At 37.3% G+C, this 22,287-nt stretch overlaps 1 protein-coding gene across 5 annotated transcripts in view; it reads right to left on the bottom strand.

Moving 5' to 3' along the window:
• TMEM116 (transmembrane protein 116) overlaps positions 1-22,287 on the bottom strand; it is a 73,294-nt gene that overhangs the window by 9,666 nt on the left and 41,341 nt on the right. For 4 of the 5 annotated variants that reach the window (XM_036929210.2, XM_036929213.2, XM_036929208.2 and 1 more), the window contains one exon: positions 1,963-2,067. The exons of the other annotated variant lie outside the window; for it this stretch is intronic. In XM_036929210.2, coding sequence (XP_036785105.1) covers positions 1,963-2,067 — 105 coding nt within the window. The remainder of the gene's footprint in view (positions 1-1,962; positions 2,068-22,287) is intronic. 5 annotated transcript variants of the gene reach the window in all.

The raw sequence follows: 22,287 nt of genomic DNA, 5'->3' as shown, positions 1-22,287 counted from the left end.
GTGGCCAAATAACCTCTCCCAAATGCCAGTCTCTTTACTTGTGAGCAAATGAATAAATAAAAACTTGAGATACTACCTCTTATAAGGCTGTCAAACTTTTCTGACACTCATCTGCCTTAAGGGAGGGAAATGAACTAAATGTTTCTTTCCAGTATCTTCCAGCTCTAGGATTCTAGGATTATAGACAAACATGTAAAAGGATATATAGCCATGAGTCATTACTAAATTGCAGGAGCTGAGAGTCTATACAAGTTTAAAGTAAATTCAGTTCCTCAGTCACACCAGCCACATTTCAACTGCTCATTAGTCACATATGGCTAGTGGCTACTGAACAGGACAGTACATAAAATATTCTCCTTACTGCAGAAAATTCTACTGCACAGTGCTTGTATAGACTCCAAGGTCTTGTCCAGGATGCTAATTAAGGGGTCTCTTCTTATTAATTCATCAATGATTTCCTCAATGCTCTATCTCCTTACAGCAGAAGAAGGAAAAAAAAAACCTCTAAATGAATTCTGTGTATCTGACCTTCTCCAACAGTGTGTACGTAGAACAAGGCTAGAGAAAAGCAAGATTATCTTTTTAAGAAGACAGTCAGATGAGGACTTAAGAATACAGCATTTTAGAGCTGAAAGGGACATTAAAGTCACATAGACCTATATTTCATTTTATGATGAAAAATTAAGGCACAAGAAAGGGAGATAATGTATAATGCTAAGTGAAATAAATTAGACACAAGGTCATACAGGAGATAAAAGACAAAAGTGAGTTTGGAAGACAGATTAGATTCACCTTCAAATCTTCTATTACAATGCTATGGTACCATTTATTCATTTAACAAATACTAAGTTTCATGTGCATGACAATATACTACTTTCATTTATTGTAGAACTGATCTGTAGACTCTAGAAAAGATATGCTGGGAGACTTTCCAGATTCATTTACTCCATGGTGCCCTTAGAAATTCTGCTTCAGAAAACCACAACAGAACGGATACTGCAGAAATAAGAAGACTACAATATTTGCTAAGATATGTATAACAGAATTAAAACATATAAAGAAATTTAAAGAAGTGAAAATTGCTAACATCATAAAAATGTCTTCTGCCAAGATCACTTATTTATATAGTGAAATAATCAGAAATAAAAAACTAAAAGTACTATATAATGGAATACTATTCAGCAATAAAAATGAATTACTTGATACATGCTATGATGGATGAACTTCAAATGCATTATAGTAAGTGAAATAAATCAGACACAAGAGACTATATACTGTATGATTTCATTGATATGAAATGTCCAGAAAAGGAAAATCTAGAGACAGAAAACAGACTAGTGGTTACCTACTGCAGCAGGTAGGAAGGTGATTAACAGGAAATGAGCATGAAAGATTTTACTCAGGTGAAGAAAATAATCTGAAATTGATTTATGATGATGATCGTACAACCTAGTAAGTTTATCTAAATTGTACTTGAAATAGGTGAATTATGTGACATGTAAAATATGAATATACAAAGAAAAATCCAGATGTACTGACTTAGTCTTCTCTCTTTCAGAATTGCAATGCTAGACAGTGCCCAAAACTCCTTGTGAACCACAAAAGGGAAGACAACTGCTCTTTGGATCCATCTTGCTTTCTAATTACTAAACACTAATTCCACTGCCTTTCTGCAAGCCAGTATCTGTTACCCACACATAGTGAAGAAATACAGCAGAGCAGAACTAACCCTCCCTTTCCAATATTAGCAGGCCAAGCAGTTTCCCTGACTCTTCTCCAAAAGCTTTTTCTTTATTCTAGCAATACTGATGGACTGCTTCCTGAATGGAACCAGGCAGCAGAATGGAAACTCTGTGAAAACACAGTTTTTCTTTTATTAACTCCATGAATTCACCAGTGCAGAGGATATATAGGTTAGTTTTAGCAAACTACTTTCAACTATTAACTCTAAATAAAACTTACCAGTGGAAATGTGCTCTGTCCACTCTGGTTGTGTTTCACCCTCATTTCTTTGTACAGATACCAGATGTAATTGATGGTGTAGAGAAATGAGGAAATGTAGAGTATCTAGGTGAAAATCAAAACACTCCATCATAACTGTCTCACTCTGACTTCCTTCAATTTATTTCATTATTTTGATTATAGGATTCCTATCTATGGTCTATTAGTAATTAGTAACTTACTATCTAGTGTGTATACTATGCAAAACTGGGCCAAGTTTTTGGAATTCTATCCAGGCCTACCTAAAATATGTCCCATATTCCTTATTTTATCCTTTTGATTGTTCAGAGGAACCACAGCATTATCCACCTCACCTCACCCAACTATTCCACTTTCACAAGGATATCTTTTTGTATTTTATTTTACATATTTTTACTGACTATACTTGTTATACTATTTCATCCTATGCTGTACATGACTTATTTTATAATTGGAAGTTTGTATCTCTAAGTCCCCTTTACCCATTTTGTCTATCTCCCATGTTGATCTCCTCTGGCAACCCCTAGTTTATTTTTTGTACTGTTTTTTGTTTGTTTGAGAATTTATTTTGTTTTTTTGATATTCCATGTATAAGTGGACTCATATGTATTTGTCTTGCTCTTATTTCACATAGCATAATATGTATTCTAGGTCTAACCATGTTGTTAAGAATGACAAGATATCATTCTTTTTATGGCTAAGTAATATTCCATGTGTATATATACAACATCTTTATCCATTCATCTATTGATGGACACTTAGGTTGCTTCCCTATCTTGGCTATTGAAATAAACATAGGTGTATATTATTTTCAAGTTAGTGTTTTCATTTTCTTTGGATAAATACCCAGAAGTGCAATTTCTGGATCATATGGTATTACCATTTTTAATTTTTAATGAACCTTAATACTGTTTTCCATAGTGGTTGCACCAATTTACATTCCCACCAACAAGGCACAAGCATTCTCTTTTCTTGACATTCTCACCAGCAGATGTTAATTTATTGTCTTTTTGATAACAGCTATTCTGACTGGTATTATGTGATACCTCATTGTGGTTTTGATTTGCATTTCCCTCATGATAAGTGATGTTGAGCATATTTTCATGTGTCTGTTGGCCATCTTCTATGGAAAATGTCTATTAAGATCCTCTGCCCATTTTTAATTAGGTTATTTAGGTATTTCTGGTGGTGAGCTGTATGAGTTCTTTATATACTTTGGATATTAACCTTTTATCTGATACATCATTTGCAAAAATCTCCCACTTAGAGGTTGCTTTTTTGTTTTGTTGATGGTTTCCTTAGCTGTGCAAAAGCTTTTTGGTTTGATGTAGTCTCAAATGTCTACTTTGCTTCTGTTTCCCCCTTGCCTGAGGAGCAATATCCAGAAAAATGTTGCTAAGGCCAATGCCTAAGAGTTTACTGCCTATGCTTTCTATTAAGAATTTTGTGTTTTCAGGTCCTATATTTAGGTCTTTAACCCATTTTGAGTTTATTTTTGTGTATGGGGTAAGAAAGTGGCTGAGTTTCATGCTTTTGCATGTAGCTGTTCAGTTTTCCCAACACCATTTATTGAAGAGTGTGTCTTTTTCCCATTGTATATTCTTGCCTCCTTTGTCCTATAGTTATTGACCATGTAAGTGTGGGTTTATTTCTGGTTGCTCTGTACTGTTCCATTGATATATGTGTCTGCTTTTGTGCCAGTAACATATTGTTTTAATTACTATAGCCTGGTAATATAGATTAAAATCAGGGAGCATGATGCCTCTAGCTTTGTTTTTTTTCTCAAGGTATCTTTGGTTATTTGGGGTCTTTTGTGGTCTCACACAAATTTTAGGAGTGTTTGTTCTATTTCTGTGAATGGGAGAGTTAAAATTATAAATCTTCTAGAAGAAAACAGGAGAAATCTTAATGACATTAAATTTTATAAAGATTTCTTAAGTACCATAATAGCTGAATTATTTTTTTCTAAAATTCATTAAACTGGACTTCAAGAGTATCAAAAACGTTTGTTCTTCAAAAGACACTGTGAAGAAAATAAAAAGGAAAACCATACATTGGGAGAAAATACTTTAAAAACATATACAACAAAGGACTTGTATCTAGAATATAGAAAAAAATTTTTACAACTCAGTACTAAGAAGACAAAGAACTCAGTAAAGACAAGAGACTAATGATTTGAACAAACACTTCACTAGAGACATCCAGATGTCAAATACGCATACAAAAAGATGCCCAATATCATTATTTATTAGGAAATGAAAATTAAAACCACAAAGATATACCACTACACGGCCAGGGGAATGGCTAAAATTAAAGACTGAAAATACCAAGTGTTAGCAAGGCTGCACAGCAAATGGAGTTATACATTGCTGGTGGGACTATAAAATGGTACAACCTCATTTCAAAACAGTTTGACAGTTTTTTACAAAATTAACACACCACATGACTCAACAATTCTATTCCTAGAATTTAAGCAAGAGAAATGAAAATATATGCTCACAAAAAGACATGTACATGAATATTTACAGAAAGTACATTCTTAATACAATCTGGAAACAATCCAAATGTCCACAACTGATAAAAGAATAATGAAATTGTGGTATAGCCACTCAGAGGAATATTATTCAGCAATAAAAATAACAAACTAGTGTTACATACAACAACAAAGAATCTCAAAAACTTTACGTTGAGCAAAAGGAGTTGGACAGAAAGAATATATATTATATTAGTTCCATTTATATTAACTTCTAGAAAGGCAAACTAATCTATGGAGACAGAAAGCAGTTTATTGATTGGTGCCAGGAGTAGGACAGGGAAATTGACTACAAAGTGTTACTAAAAAGTCTTTCTAGGTGATGAAAATGTTTAATATCTTGAGCACAAAAGTGGATACACAACTATACAGATTTCTCAAAACTTAATAAATTGCGTACTTAAAATGAGCCAATTGTATTGTATGTACAAAAGACCATCAATAAAATTGATTAGAACAAACAAATTGTGGGGAGGGTGAAAAAAGATGGTGGTGTAAGAGGGCAAAGCAGAAACCTCCTCACGCACACACAAACAGGAAGCAACTACAGGAAATACAACTAAACCTGAAAATGACCTGAAGACTGCAGAACAGACCATCTACACCTGGTGAAGAAGAGAAGACCACACGAGGAAGGGTAAAGTGGTAGAACTTCCATAGAGCAGGATCTAAGTCCCTCCCGATCCCAGCCAACAGGTGGGAGGAAGAGGAATGGAGCAGGGAGGGGATAGGCACTCAGAAACACTTAACACCTGGCCATGGAGATCTGCTCTGGAAACTCAAGTCCACAATGCATTGGGTTGTGGTGATTAGCGGGGCTGGACAACAGGGAGAGTTGAGAGTTGAGAGTCCAGGGAGAGTCAGACTCCTCTAGGAGTCTGAGACTGCATCTGCTTGTGGAAGACAGGTATGCTCCACCGGTCCTGCTGAAACCCAACACAGAGGCAGCAGGTTGAGAGATGTTCCAGCAGCAGGAGGGGTGTCAGAAGGGCCGGGGTTGGATGGATCTCTCTCCACAGGAAGAAGGGTGGGTGGACAACAGTGCCCCAGCCCTCCCTCATCCCAACAGGTCAGGCACTCTCCAGAGCTCCAAAGCTCCATCCTCTTCACTGGTGGCTCAGCCCCAAGGTGCTTCCCTGTGCACCATCAGTGTACCCACCCACTCAGCCCAGCAGCTTTAGACTTTGCTGCCTGGCAGGCACAAGGAGGCTTACCCAGCTTTCTCGGCCCTCTCTCAGCCCAATTAGAAAAGCTCCTGCAAGGGTCAGCTCCCAGTGTTCTTTACTCCTCAAAGTTAGCCAGCCCAGTGCCATGCACTATGCTGACCCTGTGCCCACACTGCCCACTGCCACTGCCCCACATCTGGGCACCCTGCTGCCACATGACTTGCAAGCACAATAGTCGACTGCCACATGCCTGCCACCATGCACCTCACTGCTGCTGCACACAAATCTGGTACTATGCCACTAGCCACCACTGTGCAACCGAGCAACTGGCTGCCACCATGCACCTACCCCAGAGCCATAAGACTGCCCTGCCTACCCTATTAAGCCAGCAGTCCCACCATTGCCACAGGGCAGGCAGAGGGTGGTCTGCCCACAACAAACACAGTAGAAGCCACTGCTATGATCACAAAGGGCTGGCTATGGCAAACTGCCAGCTGCAGAAGACTGAAATAGACCACTGCTGGCAGATAGTCAGAAAGATAGCCCCACCCATACCCCACCAACATCATCTGGACTCCACCACAAAGGAGAATGAGGTGTTTAAGAGTAAATGGTCTTTTGGGCACCAAAGACCTTCTGGGCACCAGAGGAAACCTTCTTCATAAAGCCATTACTCTCTACACCAGGAAGCATACCAGATCCATCCAATACAAAGGAAGAAACACAGAAACTCTGGCAAAAAGCGGAGGCAGAGGAGTATGATCCAAACAAAAGTTCATGATGAGATACCAGAAAAAGGTTGAAATTAAATGGAGAAAATGAATCATTTTGATAAAGATTTCAAAGTAACAGTCATATTTATATTCACTGACCTGTGGAAAAGTATTGACAATTTCCAGAAGGGCTTCAACAAAGAGAGAGAAGAGCTGAAAAACAGCCATTTCAGAGCTAAAGAATACAGTAACTAAAATGAAATATATAATGGAAGGAATGTGTAAGAGATTGATGCAAGTAGAGGAGATAATGAGATGGAAATTAGAAAACAGGAACACTTTGAGGCTGAGGGACAGAGAAAAAAGAATCTCTAGGAAGGAGGGATGCTAAGAGAGCTGTGTGACAACTCCAAATGTAACAATATTCACATAATAGGGTTACCTGAAGGAGAAGAGAGAGACAAAGGGATACAAAGTCTCTTTGAGGAAATAGTTGTTGAAAACTCCCCCAATCTAGGGAAGGAAATAGACACTTAGGTCATGGAAGCACAGAGAACCCCTAACAAAAGGAACCCTAGGAAGAAAACACCAAGATATAATAATTAAAATGCTAAAGATTAAGGTTAAGGAGAGAGTATTGAAAACAGCCAGGGAGAGAGAAAAGGTTGCTTATAAGGGAAACCCCATCAGGCTACCAGCACATTTCTCAGCAGAAACTTTACAGACCAGAAGGGAGTGACATGAAATAATTAATGTACTGAAACAGAAGGACCTTCAACCAAGAATCCTCTACCCAGCAACATCGTCACTCTAATTTGAAACAGAGATTAAACACTTTTTGGATAAACAAAGTCTCAAAGAATTTATAACCACTAAACCACCATTACAGAATATGTTAAACGCACTTCCGTAGATGGAAATGTTCCTAGTGCTAAATAGTTTTCGCCAGTGAAAATAAACCCACAGTAAACGTAGTAGATCAATTAATTACCAAGCCAGTATAAAAACAAAACAAAAAAGTAGTAAAATGAAATACATATAAAATCAGTCAAATGATGCACAAAAAGAGCAGATTATGACAACAAGAGTGTGGAGGAAGAAGAAAAGAAGTGGTTTTATTTTTTTATGAGTCTAAATTTTTTAAAATTTTGATACCATTAATGTACAATTACTTGAACAGCATTATGGTTACTAGATTCCCCCTATTATCAAGTCCCCCCCATATACCCCATTACAGTCACTGTCCATCAGCATAGTAAGATGCTATAGTATCATTACTTGTCTTCTCTGTATGTATTGCCTTCCCTATGTCCCCACCCCCCTACATTATGTGTGCTAATCATAATGCCCCGTTTTCCCCCTTATCCCTCCCTTCCCACCCATCCTCCCCAGTGCCTTTCCCTTTGGTAACTGTCAGTCCATTCTTGGGTTCTGTGAGTCTCCTGCTGCTTTGTTCCTGCAGTTTCTTCTTTGCTCTTAAAGTCCACAGATGAGTAAAATCATTTGATACTTGTCTTTCTCCGCCTGGCTTATTTCACTGAGCGTAATACCTTCTAGCTCCATCCATGTTGTTGCAAATGGTAGGATTTGTTTTCTTCTTATGGCTGAATAATATTCCATTGTATATATGCACCATATCTTCTTTACCCATTCATCTACTGATGGACACTTAGGTTGCTTCCATTTCTTGGCTATTGTACATAGTGCTGCGATAAACATAGGAGTGCATATGTCTTTTTCATACTGAGCTATTGCTTCTTAAGGCTAATTCTTAAGACTGGAATTCCTGGGTCAAATGGTATTACTATTTTGAGTTTTTTGAGGAACCTCCATAATGCTTTCCACAATGGTTGAACTAGTTTACATTCCCACCAGCAGTGTAGGAGGGTTCCACTTTCTCCACATCCTTGCCAACATTTGTTGTTGTTTGTCTTTTGGATGTTGGCCATCCTAACTGGTGTGAGGTGATATCTCATTGTGGTTTTAATATGCATTTCCCTGATGATTAGTGATGTGGAGCATCTTTTCATGTGTCTGTTGGCCATCTGAATTTCTTCTTTGGAGAACTGTCTCTTCATATACTCTGTCCATTTGTTAATTGGGTTATTTGCTTTTTGGGTGTTGAGGCATCTGAGTTCTTTATATATTTTGGATGTTAACCCCTTATCAGATATGTCATTTACAAATATATTCTCCCAAACTGTAGGATGCCTTTTTGTTTTACTGATGGTGTCCTTTGCTGTACAGAAGCTTTTTAGTTTCATACAGTCCCACTTGTTCATTTTTGCTTTTGTTTCCCTTGCCCAGGGAGATATGTTCATGAAGATGTTGCTCATGTTTATGTCCAAAAGATTTTTGCCTTTATTTTTTTCTAAGAGTTTTATGCTTTTATGACTTACATTTGATCCATTTTGAGTTTACTTTTGTGTATGGGGTTAGACAATAATCCAGTTTCATTCTCTTGCATGTAGCTGTCCAGTTTTGCCAACACCAGCTGTTGAAGAGGTTCTCATTTCTCCATTGTATATCCATGGCTCGTTTATAATATATTAATTGACCATATATGCTTGGGTTTATATCTGGACTCTCTAGTCTCTTCCACTGGTCTATGGGTCTGTTCTTGTGCCAGTACCAAATTGTCTTGATTACTGTGGCTTTATAGTAGAGCTTGAAGTCAGGGAGCATAATCTCCCCTGCTTTATTCTTCCTTCTCAGGATCGCTTTGGCTATTCGGGGTCTTTTGTGTTTCCATATGAATTTTAGAACTATTTTCTCTAGTTCATTGAAGAATGCTGTAGGTATTTTGATAGAAATTGCATTGAATCTGTAGATTGCTTTAGGCAGGATGGCCATTTTGACAATATTAATTCTTCCTAGCCAAGAGCATGGGATGAATTTCCATTTATTAGTGTCCTCTTTAATTTCTCCTAAGAGTGTCCCATAGTTTACAGGGTATAGGTATTTCACTTCCTTGGTTAGGTTTATTCCTAGGTATTTTATTCTTTTTGATGCAATTATGAATGGAAATTGTTTTCCTGATTTCTCTTTCTGCTAGTTCATCATTAGTGTATAGGAATGCAACAGATTTCTCTGTATTAATTTTGTATCCTGCAACTTTGCTGAATTCACATATGAGATCTATAGTTTTGGAGTGGATTCTTTAGGGTTTTTTATGTATAATATCATGTCATCTGCAAATAGGGACCGTTTGACTTCTTCCTTGCCAATCTGGACGCCTTTTATTTCTTTGTGTTGTCTGATTGCTGTGGCTAGGACCTCCAGAACTATGTTGAATAAAAGTGGGGAGAGTGTGCATCCTTGTCTTGTTCCCGATCTTAAAGGAAAAGCTTTCAGCTTCTCACTGTTAAGTATAATGTTGGCTGTGGGTTTGTCTTATATGGCCTATATTATGTTGAGGTACTTCCCCTCTATACCCATTTTGTTGAGAGTTTTTATCATGAATGGATGTTGAATTTTGTCAAATGCTTTTTCAGCATCTATGGAGATGATCATGTGGTTTTTGTCTTTCTTTTTGTTGATGTAGTGGATGATGTTGATGGATTTTCGAATGTTGTACCATCCTTGCATCCCTGGGATGAATCCCACTTGAGCATGATGGATGAACTTTTTGATGTATATTTGAATTCGGTTTGCTAATATTTTGTTGCGTATTTTTGCATTGATGTTCATCAGGGATATTGGTCTGTAATTTTCTTTTTTTGTGGTGTCTTTGCCTGGTTTTGGTATTAGAGTGATGTTGGCCTTGGAGAATGAGTTTGGGAGTATTCCCTCCTCTTCTAATTTTGGAAAACATTAAGGAGGATGAATATTAGGTCTTCACTGAATGTTTGATAAAATTCAGCAGTGAAACCATCTGGTTGACGAGTTTTCTTCTCAGGTAGTTTTTTTTATTACCAGTTCAATTTCTTTGCTGGTAATTGGTCTATTCATATTTTCTGTTTCTTCCTGGGTCAGCTTTGGAAAGTTGTATTTTTCTAGAAAGTTGTCCATTTCTTCTAGATTATCCAGTTTGTTACCATATAATTTTTTATAGTATTCTCTCATGATTCTTTGTATTTCTGTGGTGTCCGTCATGATTTTTCTTGTCTCATTTCCAATTCTGTTTATGGGTGTAGACTCTCTTTTTTTCTTGATTAGCCTGGTTAGGGGGTTATCTATTTTGTTTATTTTCTCAAAGAACCAGCTCATGCTTTCATTGATTCTTTCTATTGTTTTATTCTTCTCAATTTTATTTATTTCTGCTTTAATCTTAATTATGTCCCTCCTTTTACTGACTTTGGGCCTCATTTGTTCTTTCTTTTCTAGTTTCATTAATTGTGAGTTTAGACTGCTTATTTGGGATTGTTCTTCTTTCCTGAGGTACGCCTGTATTGCAATATATCTCCCTCTTAGCATGACCCTCGCTGCATCCCACAGATTTTGTGTTGTTGAATTATTGTTGTTATCTGTCTGCATATATTGCTTTATCTCTGTTTTTATTTGGTCATTGATCTATTGATTATTTAGGAGCATGTTATTAAGCCTCCATGTGTTTTGGGGCTTTTTCATTTTCTTTGTGTAATTTATTTCTAGTTTCATACCTTTGTCATCTGAGAAGCTGGTTGGTACAATTTCAATCTTTTTGAATTTACTGAGGCTCTTTTTGTGGCTTAGTACATAATCTATTCTTGAAAATGTTCCATGTGCATTTGAGAAGAATGTGTATCCTGTTGCTTTTGGATGGAGTGTTCTGTAGATGTCCATTAGGTCTATCTGTTCCAATAAGTTGTTTAGTGCCTCTGTCTCTTTACTTATTTTCTGTCTGGTTGATCTGTCCTTTGGAGTGAGTGGTGTGTTGAAGTCTCCTAAAATGAATGCATTGCATTCTATTTCCCCCTTTAATTCTGTTAGATTTCTTTCACATATGTAGGTGATCCTGTGTTGGGTGCATAGATATTTATAATAGTTATATTCTCTTGTTGGACTGACCCCTTTATCATTATGTAATGTCCTTCTTTGTCTCTTGTGACTTTCTTTGTTTTGAAGTCTATTTTGTCTGATACAAGTACTGCAACTCCTGCTTCTTCTCCCTATTAGTTGCATGAAATATTTTTTTCCATCCCTTTACTTTCAGTCTGTGTATATCTCTGGGTTTGAAGTGAGTCTCTTGTAGACAGCATATAGACAGGTCTTGTTTTTTGATCCATTCAGTGACTCTCTGTCTTTTGATTGGTGCATTCAGACCATTTACATTTAGGGTGGTTATCGACAGATATGTACTTATTGCCATTGCAGGCTTTAGACTTGTGGTTATCAAAGGTTCAAGAGTAATTCCCTTACTAGCTAACAGTCTAATTTAACTCGCTTCATGTGCTATTATAAACACAACCTGAAGGTTCTTGTTCTTCTTTCTTTTTTCTTCCTCCTCCATTCTTTGTATGTTATGAATCATTTTCTCTGCTCTTTGTCTATCCTTTGGGTGACATCTATTTAGCCTTAGGAATACTTCCATCTATAGGAGTCCCTCCAAAATGCACTGTAGAGGTGGTTTGTGGGAGGTAAATTCTCTCAACTTTTTCTTATCTCAGAATTGTTTAATCCCTCCTTCAAATTTAAATGATAGTCTTGCTGGATAAAGTAATCTTGGTTCAAGGCCCTTCTGCTCCATTGCATTAAATACATCCTGCTACTCCCTTCTGGCCTGTAAGGTTTCTGTTAAGAAGTCTGATAGCCTGATAGGTTTTCCTTTGCATGTGATCTTTTTTCTCTCTCTAGCTGCTTTTAAAAGTCTGCCTTTATCCTTAATCTTTGCCATTTAAACTATTATATGTCTTGATGTCTTCCTTGGGTCCCTTGTGTTGGGAGATCTGTGCACCTCCATGGCTTGAGAGACTATCTCCTTCCCCCGATTGGGGAAGTTTTCAGTAATTACTTCCTCAATGACACTTTCTATCCCTTTTTCTCTCTCTTTTTCTTCTGGTACCCCTATAATACGAATATTGTTCCATTTGGATTGGTCACCCAGTTCTCGCAATATTCTTTCATTCTTAGAGATTCTTTTTTCTCTTTGTGCCTCAGCTTCTTTGTATTCTTCTTCTCTAATTTATATTCCATTTACCATCTCTTCTACTTCATCTGATCTGCTTTTAAATCCCTCCATTGTATGTTTCATTTCAGATATGGAATTTCTTAATGATTGAATCTCTGACTTAAATTTGTTCCTGAGTTCTTGAATATTTTTCTGTATGTCCATAAGCATGTTTATGATTTTTATTTTGAACTCTCTTTCAGGCAGACTGGTGAGTTCAGTTTCATTAGGCCCTTTTTCTGGGGTTTGTGAGATTTTGGTCTGAACCATGTTCTTTTGATGTTTCATATTTCTGTGTGGTGCCCACTAGTGCCCAGAAGCTCCAGTCTCTGGAGCTGCTCAGCCCCTAGAGTGAGGTTGGGGGTTGTAGGGGAGTGGAGCTGGTGCCTGGGGGTAGGAAAGATCTGTTTCCTGATTCCCGTCTGCAGTGCCTATCTCAAGTGTCAGACCCAGCAGGCCGAGCACACAGATAAGCCTCTGTGCTTTGCATTGACAGCTGTTGTAGGCTGAGCCTCCTTCTGGCTGGCCTGATGCCAGTGCAGTGATTGCCGGTTTGTAGACCGGTGTCAGCAAGCTAGGAGGGACGTGCAGCAGGCTGCATGTCACAGTGGGGGCCTTGGAGCTGAGTAGGCAGCCAGGGGGATGGGGCACCTGAAGCTCCTCAAAGTTCCCAACCAGCTGGGCAGATCGCACCCAGGCAACCTTGTCCAGCTCTCCCCTCCCCCATGCAGCAAGCTCCGTGCAAAGCCCACTCCTTCAGCAGCCCTCTCACTGCTAGGAAGCTTCTCAAACCGCCTGCCTTTCCTTTGCTCCAGAGCGGCCGGGTGTGGATCCCCTCCTCCACAAATGGCCACAATTTGTCTCTCAAGCACTCCACCTGTCTGAGTTCCCCAACGTCCAGAGCATCACACCGCGTAGGTTTCTGCTCCCAAAGCAGAACTCCAGGGCTCGGTGTTCAGCAGTTCTAGGCTTCCACCCACTAGCAGCTCCGTTTCTCTTCCTCCCGCCGGTGAACTGGGATGGGGGAAGGGCTTGGGTCCCGCCTGATAAAGGCTTTTGTACATTACCCTGTGTTCGTGAGGTCTGCATGCAGCCTGGTTCAGCCTTCTTTCTTGTTGCTGTTTTAGGGTTAGTTGTAGCAATTAACTATATTTTCATACTATTTGTGGTTTTGGGAGGAATTCTCTGTCTCACCTCTCACCCCACCATCTTGAATCCCCTAGGAATACCCTCGAGAGTCATAATTGTTTTTGATACACACACTTATGAAGGTTTCACAAGAAAAACAATGTGGTTATTACATTCACCCTTATTATCGAGTCCTCCTCCATATCCCATTGCAGTCACTGTCCATCAGCGTAGTAAGATGCCACAGAGTCCCTACTTTGTCTTCTCTGGGCTACACTGTCATCCCTGTGACCCCACACACACCATGTGCACCAATCATGATAACCCACAATCTCCTTCTCCCTCCCTCCCCTCCCCCACCCCACCCCTTTTGTAACCACCAGTCCCTTCTTGGAGTCTGTGAGTCTGCTGCTATTTTGTTCCTTCAGTTTTGCTTCGTTATTAAACTCCACAAATGAGGGAAATCATTTGGTATTTGTCTTTCTCTGCCTGACTTATTTCACTGAGCATAATACCCTCTAGCTCCATCCATGTTGTTGCAAATGGTAGGATTTGTTTCTTTCTTATGGCTGAATAGTATTCCATTGTGTATATGTACCACATCTTCTTTATCCATTCATCTACGGATGGACACTTAGGTTGCTTCCATATCTTGGCTATTGTAAATAGTGCTGTGATAAATATAGGGGTGCATATATCTTTTTGAATCTGAGTTGTTTTCTTTGGGTAAATTCCTAGGCATGGGATTCCCGGGTCAAAAGGTATTTCTATTTTTAGCTTTTTCAGGAAGCTCTATATTGCTTTTCACAATGGTTAAACTAGTTTACATTCCTACCAGCACTGTAGGAGGGTTCCCCTTTCTCCGTATCCTCTCCAGCATTTGTTGTTCCTAGTCTTTTTGATGTTGGCCATCCTAACTGGTGTGAGGTAATATCTTATTGCAGTTTTAATTTGCATTTCCCTGATGATTAGTGATATGGAGCATCTTTTCATGTGCCTGTTGGCCATCTGAATTTCTTCTTTGGAGAATTGTCTGTTCATATCCTCCACCCATTTTTTAATAGGGTTATTTGCTTTTTGGGTGTTAAGGCCTGTGAGTTCTTTATATATTTTGGATGTTAACCTCAAAAAGAAGTAGTTTAAGATTTTGTTTAAGTAGAGCATACATCAACTTAATACAGACTGTTATATAGTGAGGAAGCTATGCTTGAATCTTATGGTAAGCACAAACCTAAAGCCTATAAAAGATACACAAAAAATTAAAAAAGAGAAATCCAATCACAACCCTAAAGAAAACCATCAAATAACAAGGGAAAAGTAAAAGAGAGGTAGAAAGGAAAAGAGAGGAGATATAAAAACAACCAGAAAACAATTAATAAAATGGCAGTAAGTACATACCTATCAATAATGACCATAAAGATAAATGGACTGAATGCACCAATCAAAAGACACAGAGAAGCAGAATGTATAATGAAACAAGACACATCTATATGCTGTCTATAAGAGACTCATTTCAGACCCAAAGACATATACAGACTAAAACTGAAGAGATGGAAAAAAGATATTTAATGCAAATTATAGGGAGAAACAAAAGCAGTACTTGTATCAGACAAAAGAGATTTCAAAATAAAGAAAGTAACAAGAGACAATAATGATAAAAGAGATCAGTCCAACAAAAGGATATAACCATTATAAATATCTATGCACCCAAATGGTGCATCTAAATATGTAAAACAAATACTAAGAAAATTAAAAGGGGAAATAGATTGCAACACCTATATTTTAAGAGACTTTTTAACATGTCACTCACATCAATAGACAGATGAACCTGACAGAAAATAAATGAGCAAACAGGAACTAAACAACACATTTGATCAGATAGATGTAACAGACATGGAATGTTCTCCAGAATAGATCACATACTACACACAAAGTGAACCTCAATAAATTCAAAAGGATTACATTGTATTAAGCAGCTTCTCAGATAACAATGGTATGAAACTAGAAATAAATTAAACAAAGCAAAAAAGCCTACAAATAAATGGAATCTAAACAACATGCTTCTAAATAATCAATGGATCAATGAACAAATTAAAACAGAAACCAAGCAACACGAGACAAATGAAAACAAATATCCAACACCCCCAAATCTGTGGGATTCTGAAAGGCAGTTCTAAGAGGGAGGCACACAGCAATACAGACCTACCTCAAAAACAAGAACAATCCCAAATAAACAGTATATACTCACAATTAAAGAAAGAAGAAAAAGTCGAACAAATGAAACCCAAAGTTAGTAGGAGGGACATACTAAAGATCAGAGCAGAATAAATAAAACAGAGAATAACAATACACTACAAAAAAATCAATGAAACTAAGAGGTGGTTCTTTGAGAAAATAAACAAAATAAATAAACCCTGGCCTAACTTATCAAGAAAAAAGAGAGAGTACACAAATAAGTAAAACCAGAAATGAAGAAGGAATAGTCACAAGGGATACCACAGAAATGTAAAAAATTATTAGAGAAAACTGTAAAATTATATGCCAATAAATTGGACAATCTAGAAAAATTGGACAAATTCCTAGAAAAATATAACCTTCTGATATTGACCCAGAAAGAAACAAAATCTGAACAGACTGATTACCAGCAATGAAATTGAAATGTTAATCAAAAAACTCTCAACAAACCAAAGTTGAGCACCACATGGCTTCATAGCTAAATTCTACTGAACATTTAAAGAAGAGTTAATACTCATCCTTCTTAAACTACTCCAAAAGGTAAAAGAGGAGGGAATACTTCCAAGCCAATTTTATGAGGCTGGCATCACTGTAATACTAAAACAATACAAAGACACTACCAAAAAAAGAAAATTATAGACCAATATCCCTGATGAACAGAGGCAAAAATCCTCAACAAAATACTAGCAAACTGAATTAAAAAATAAATCAAAAGGATCATCCACCAAGACCAAGTGGGATTTAGTCCAGGAATTCAAGGATGGTAACATTTGTAAATCTATCAATATCACACAGCACATTAACAAAAAGAAGGATAAAACCCACATGATCATCTCAATAGATGCTGAAAAAGCATTTGACAAAATTCAACACCCATTCATGATAAAAACTCTTAACAAAATGGGTATAGAGGGTTTGTACCTGAATATAATAAAGGCCATCTATGACAAACCCACAGCTAACATGACAGTCAATGGCAAAAAGTTGAAAGCTTTTCCTTTTAGATCAGAAACAAGACAAGGATGTCCACTCCTGCCACTTTTATTCCACATAGTACTGGAGGTCATAGTTACAGCCATTAGATAAGATAAAAAGATAAAAAGCATTGAAATTGATAAGGAAGAAGTTAAACTGTCACTATTTGAAGATGACATTATATTGTACACAGAAAACCTAAAAAGACCCCACCAAAAAACTGTCAGAACTAATAACTGAATTCAGCAAAGTTGCAATTCACAAAAATCTGTTACATTCTTGTATACTGACAATGAACCAGCAGAAAGAAAAATAAGGAAAACAACTCCATTTACAATTGTATCAAAAAGAATAAGCTATCTAGGAATAGGCCTAAGCAAGGAGGTAAAAGACTTGTACTCTGAAAACTGTAAGACACTTATGAGAGAAATTAGACAGAAATGAATGGAAATCATTCTATGCTCATGGATAGGAAAAATTAATATTATCAAAATAGCCATCCTGCCCAAAGCAATTTACAGAGCCAATGAAATCCCTATCAAAATACCAACAGCATTTTTCAATTAAGTATAACAAATTGTTATAAAATTCTTTTGGAACCACAAAAGACCCTGAATAGCCAAAGCAATCCTGAGAAGAAAGAACAAAATTGGGGGCATTATGCTTCCTGACTTCAGGGTTTACTACAAAGTTACAGTAATCAAAACACTATGGTACTGGCACAAGAACAGCCCCACAGATTAATGGAATGGAATGGAGCCCAGATATAAACCCACACATATATGGCCAATCAGTAAATGATAAAGGAACCAGGAATACACAATGGGGAAAAAACAGCCTCTTCAACAACTGGTGCTGGGAAAACTGGACAGCTGCATGCAAGAGAATGAAACTGGATTATTGTCTAACTCTATACATGTAAGTGAAGTTGAAATGGATCAAAGACCTGAATGTAATACATAAAACTATAAAGCTCTTAGAAGAAAACATAGTCAAAAATATTTAAATATAAGTATGAGCAATTTTTTTCCTAGACACATCTCCTCAGACAAGGGAAACAAAAAATGAACAAGTGGGATTACAGCAAAGTAAGAAGCTTCTGTACAGCAAAGGACACAATCAGCAGAACAAAAAGGCAACCTACAGTATGGGAGAAAATATTCATAAATTATTTATCTGGCAAGAGGCTAACATCCAAAATATATAAAGAACTCATACAACTCAACAACAAAAGAACAAATAACCTGATTAAAAATGGGTGGAGGCATCACTAATCATCAGGGAAATGCAAATTAAAACCACAATAAGATATCACCTCACATCAGTAAGGATGGCCAGCATCGAAAAGACTAAGAACAACAAAAGTTGGTGAGGATGCAGAGAAATGGGAACATTCCTACACTGCTGGTGGGAATGTAAGCTAGTTTAACCATTGTGGAAAGCAATATGGAGGTTCCTCAAAAAACTAAAATTAGAAATACCATTTGACCCCAGAATCCCACTATTTGGAATTTACCCAAAGAATACAACTTCTCAGATTCAAAAAGACATATGCACCCCTATGTTCTTCGCAGCACTTTTTACAATAGCCAAGATATGGAAGCAACCTAAATGTCCATCCGTAGATGAATGGACAAAGAAGATGTGGTACATATATACAATGGAATACTATTCAGCCATAAGAAAGAAACAAATCCTACCATTTGCAACAACATGGATGGAGCTGGAGGACATTATGCTCAGTGAAATAAGTCAGGCAGAGAAAGACAAATACCAAATGATTTCCCTCATTTGTGGAGTATAACAGTGAAGCAAAACTGAAGGAACAAAATGGCAGCAGACCCAGAGAATTCAAGAATGAACTAGTGGTTACCAAGGGGAAGGGGTGTGGGAGGGCAGGTGGGGAGGGAGGGAGAAGGGGACTGAGGGGTATTATGTTTAGTACACATGGTGTGAGGAATCACGGGGAGAACAGTGTATCACAGAGATGGGATGTAGTGGATCTCTGGAAATTGCTACACTGATGAACAGTGACTGCATTGGGGTATGGGTGGGGACTTGATAATATGGGTAAATGTAGTAACCGCATTGTTTATTCATGTGAAACCTTCATAAGAGTGTATATCAATCATACCTTAATAAAAATTTTTTTAAAAATGGGTGGAGTGCCTGAACAGAAGTTTCTCCAAAGAAGACATATAGATGGCCAACAAGCAAAAGAAAAGATGCTCCACATGGCTAATCATCAGGGAAATACAAATTAAAACCACAATGAGATATCACCTCAGACCAATTAGAATGGTCACCATCCAAACAAAAGACAAGAAATAACGAGTGTTGGCAAGGATGTGGAGAAAAGGGAATGTTCCTATACCATTGATGAGAATGTCAATTGGTGCAAGCCACTGTGGAAAGCAATATGGAGGTTCCTCAAAAAACTAAAAATAGAAATACCATTGAAGCCAGTAATTCCACTTCTGGGAATTTATTCAAAGAAAACAAAATCTCTGATCTGAAAAGATATATGCACCCCAATGTTTATTCCTGCATTATTTACAATAGCCAAGATATGGAAGCAACCTATGTGTCCATCAAAGATGAATGGATAAAGAAGATGTGGTATTTACATACAGCGGAATATTATTTAGCCATAAAACTAAAAAAAAATCGTGCCATTTGCAACAACATGCATGGACCTAGAGGGTATTATGGTAAGTGAAATAAACTAGGTAGAGAAAGACAAATATCATATGATTTCACTTATTTGTGGAATATAAATGCAAAGCAAAATAGAGTAAACAACAAAGCCATAGACTCATAGACACTGAGAAAGGACTGGTGGTTACCAAGGGGGAAGGAGAGGAGGATAAAGGGGAACAAACATTCTCAATCATAATTTAGATTGGTCACAGGGATAGTAGCACAGCATGGAGAATGCAGCCAATGATTCTGTAATATCTTCCTATATTGACAGACAGTAGCTGAAACTAGTGGGGGTAAGGATTTAATAATATGGTATCTGTTGAACCACTGTGTTGTATACTTGAAACTAATATAAGACTGTATTAATTAAAAAAGAAAAATAAAGTCCAACTTACCAGCTGTCTCCTTTATTGTTTGTATTTTTGGTATCATATCTAAGAAATCATGGCCTAATGTAAGATCACAAATATCTACTCCTACATTTTCTCTAAGAGTTTTATTATTTTTAGCTCTTACATTTAGACAAAAAAAATCCATTTTGAGTTAATTTTTGGGTATAGTGTAAAGTAAGTGCCCAAATTCATTCTTTTGCATGTAGATGTCCAGTTGACCACACACAATTTATTGAAAAGGCTATGCTTTCCCCATTGACGTAGTTTGGCCATTTTGTGAAAAATCAATTGTTCATAAATGTCAGTTGCTTATTTCTGGACTCTCAGTTCTATCCATTGATACATATGTTGATCTTTATACCTGTAGCATACTGTCTTGATTACTAAAACTACCCTGTCAATTTCTGCAATAAAGACAGTTGGGATTTTCACAGGAATTATGTTGAATGTATAGATCATTTGGGGGGTGCTGTCATCTTAAAAATACTGTCTTGTGATCCATTGTAGGGAAAATGAAAGTTCCTATGGCCAGGATCCTCACCTGACCCAAATCTACTTGGTGACATAATTAGCCTACTACTAGGCCAATGCTTACACATCTGTTGGCAATGAGCCATGATTCTTGGTGTTACTATAAAGACCTATGCCCAGTACCCTCTCCAGAGACAAATGGAATGGGCTTCCTGCCTGCAGACTGCCCCAGAAGTAAACATGATTCCAGCACTCAACCTGCCACCATGAAAATAAAGCTTGGTATAAACCTTTTTACCCCTAACATTCCACTGTTATTTGGTCTCACTGAATTCAGAGTGAAGTTGCCTGGGGGCAATCCCCCTCAGGTGAGACATCCATCAACATAGAATATCTTTCCATTTATTTAGATTTTACTTAATTTTTCAACAGTATATTGTAGTGTTTAGTGTATTAATCTTACACTTCTTTTGTTAATTTTTCTCAGTATTTTATTCTTTTTTATGCTATTTTAAATGAATCTGTTTTAATTCCATTTCTAGATTGTTTATTGCTAGAATATAGAAATATAATAATTTTTATAATGAGCTTTTGTGCTCCTGCAATGCTGAATTCATTTATAGCTAATAGTATTTTAGTGGATGTGGATAAAATGAGAATTCCTGTGGCCAGGATTCTCACCTGGCCCTGGCTGACTAGCTCACTGCACACCTGTGGGCAATACATGGCTGTTGACTCTATATAAAGAGCCCCGCACAGTGCTCTGCACATGACATGGTGGCAGGGCTGCAAGGCTGCAGGAGAGCAGAGCAGAGGCTGGGGTGGTGGCAGCACCAAGGACAGAGGTCCAGAGGATGGCTGTGCAGGATGACTGTGCAGAGGGGCCCAGATTATATATTGCTGAGTTTTTTAGTATCAATTGTTATTGATTTGTTAAATTAAGTAGTAGTTGTTTTTTAAAATGTTTTTAATTTGGCAAAAGATAAAGTTAACACTATGACAACTTGCACTCTTTTTTTTTAGTTTTACTCATTTATGAAATCCTGAAATCTAGGAACCATTTGCCTATTGAATCTAACCACTGAATCACTTATCAAGTATATCACCTAGTCTTTATGTAAAACAAACCCATTTCACACAGATGAAAATTAAAGACACATTTGATAGGGAAACACCAAAGTGACCTTGATAATTTATTGGTGTCATAACAATGTTTCTACCCAAACAAAATTCTTTCCTATTACCGCTTAAGCCCATTTTCTTTCATTCTTCAGTGGGAATGATTAATAACTGCTAAGTATGTTATAAAAAATCTCAGTACCAGTTTTCAAAAAGATTCTTTTCTAAAAGGGTCTTCCTGCTCAAAGAATGGACCTGGAAATCTAGATTCAGAATATCTTGTTTGTTTAGATCAGGTGACTGGTTCTCTTTCTTTACGATGACTCTTAGAAAATCTAGGACCTCTTAATCTGCTTGTGCTAACAAGGAATGCTCTGCCTCCTCTCATTCTCAACTTTTCTCTCAAGAACCAGATACAGGAGAATTTTGAAAGTTAGAGAGACTTAATCTCAACTAATCAAATTTTGAAAGTCAGAAGCAGAAAGCAAGGTGAACTTTTATTTCGCACTTGGATACCCCTTTATTATTTTAATTTTTACCAAGAACATGTATTCATGGTATTAATTATACATACTAAATGCTTTAAAACAGAAAAACTAAAAAATGAAAATGTTTCATTTTTAAGGAAAGTACGTATTTCTGTCTTGGTCTTCCAGTCTCTAAACATTATTAAACTAGGTACCAAGATGCTCAAGTAATATGGAAAAAAAAGAGCCAAATTTGATTTTGCTTTTGTGTCATAAGAAATATGTATTTGTTTTCTACCCCTCGTTCCTGGTGCAAA

Source organism: Manis pentadactyla, chromosome 14, assembly GCF_030020395.1.
Source record: "Manis pentadactyla isolate mManPen7 chromosome 14, mManPen7.hap1, whole genome shotgun sequence".
Classification (NCBI taxonomy): domain Eukaryota; kingdom Metazoa; phylum Chordata; class Mammalia; order Pholidota; family Manidae; genus Manis; species Manis pentadactyla.
This window is presented reverse-complemented; position numbering and strand designations above follow the sequence as displayed.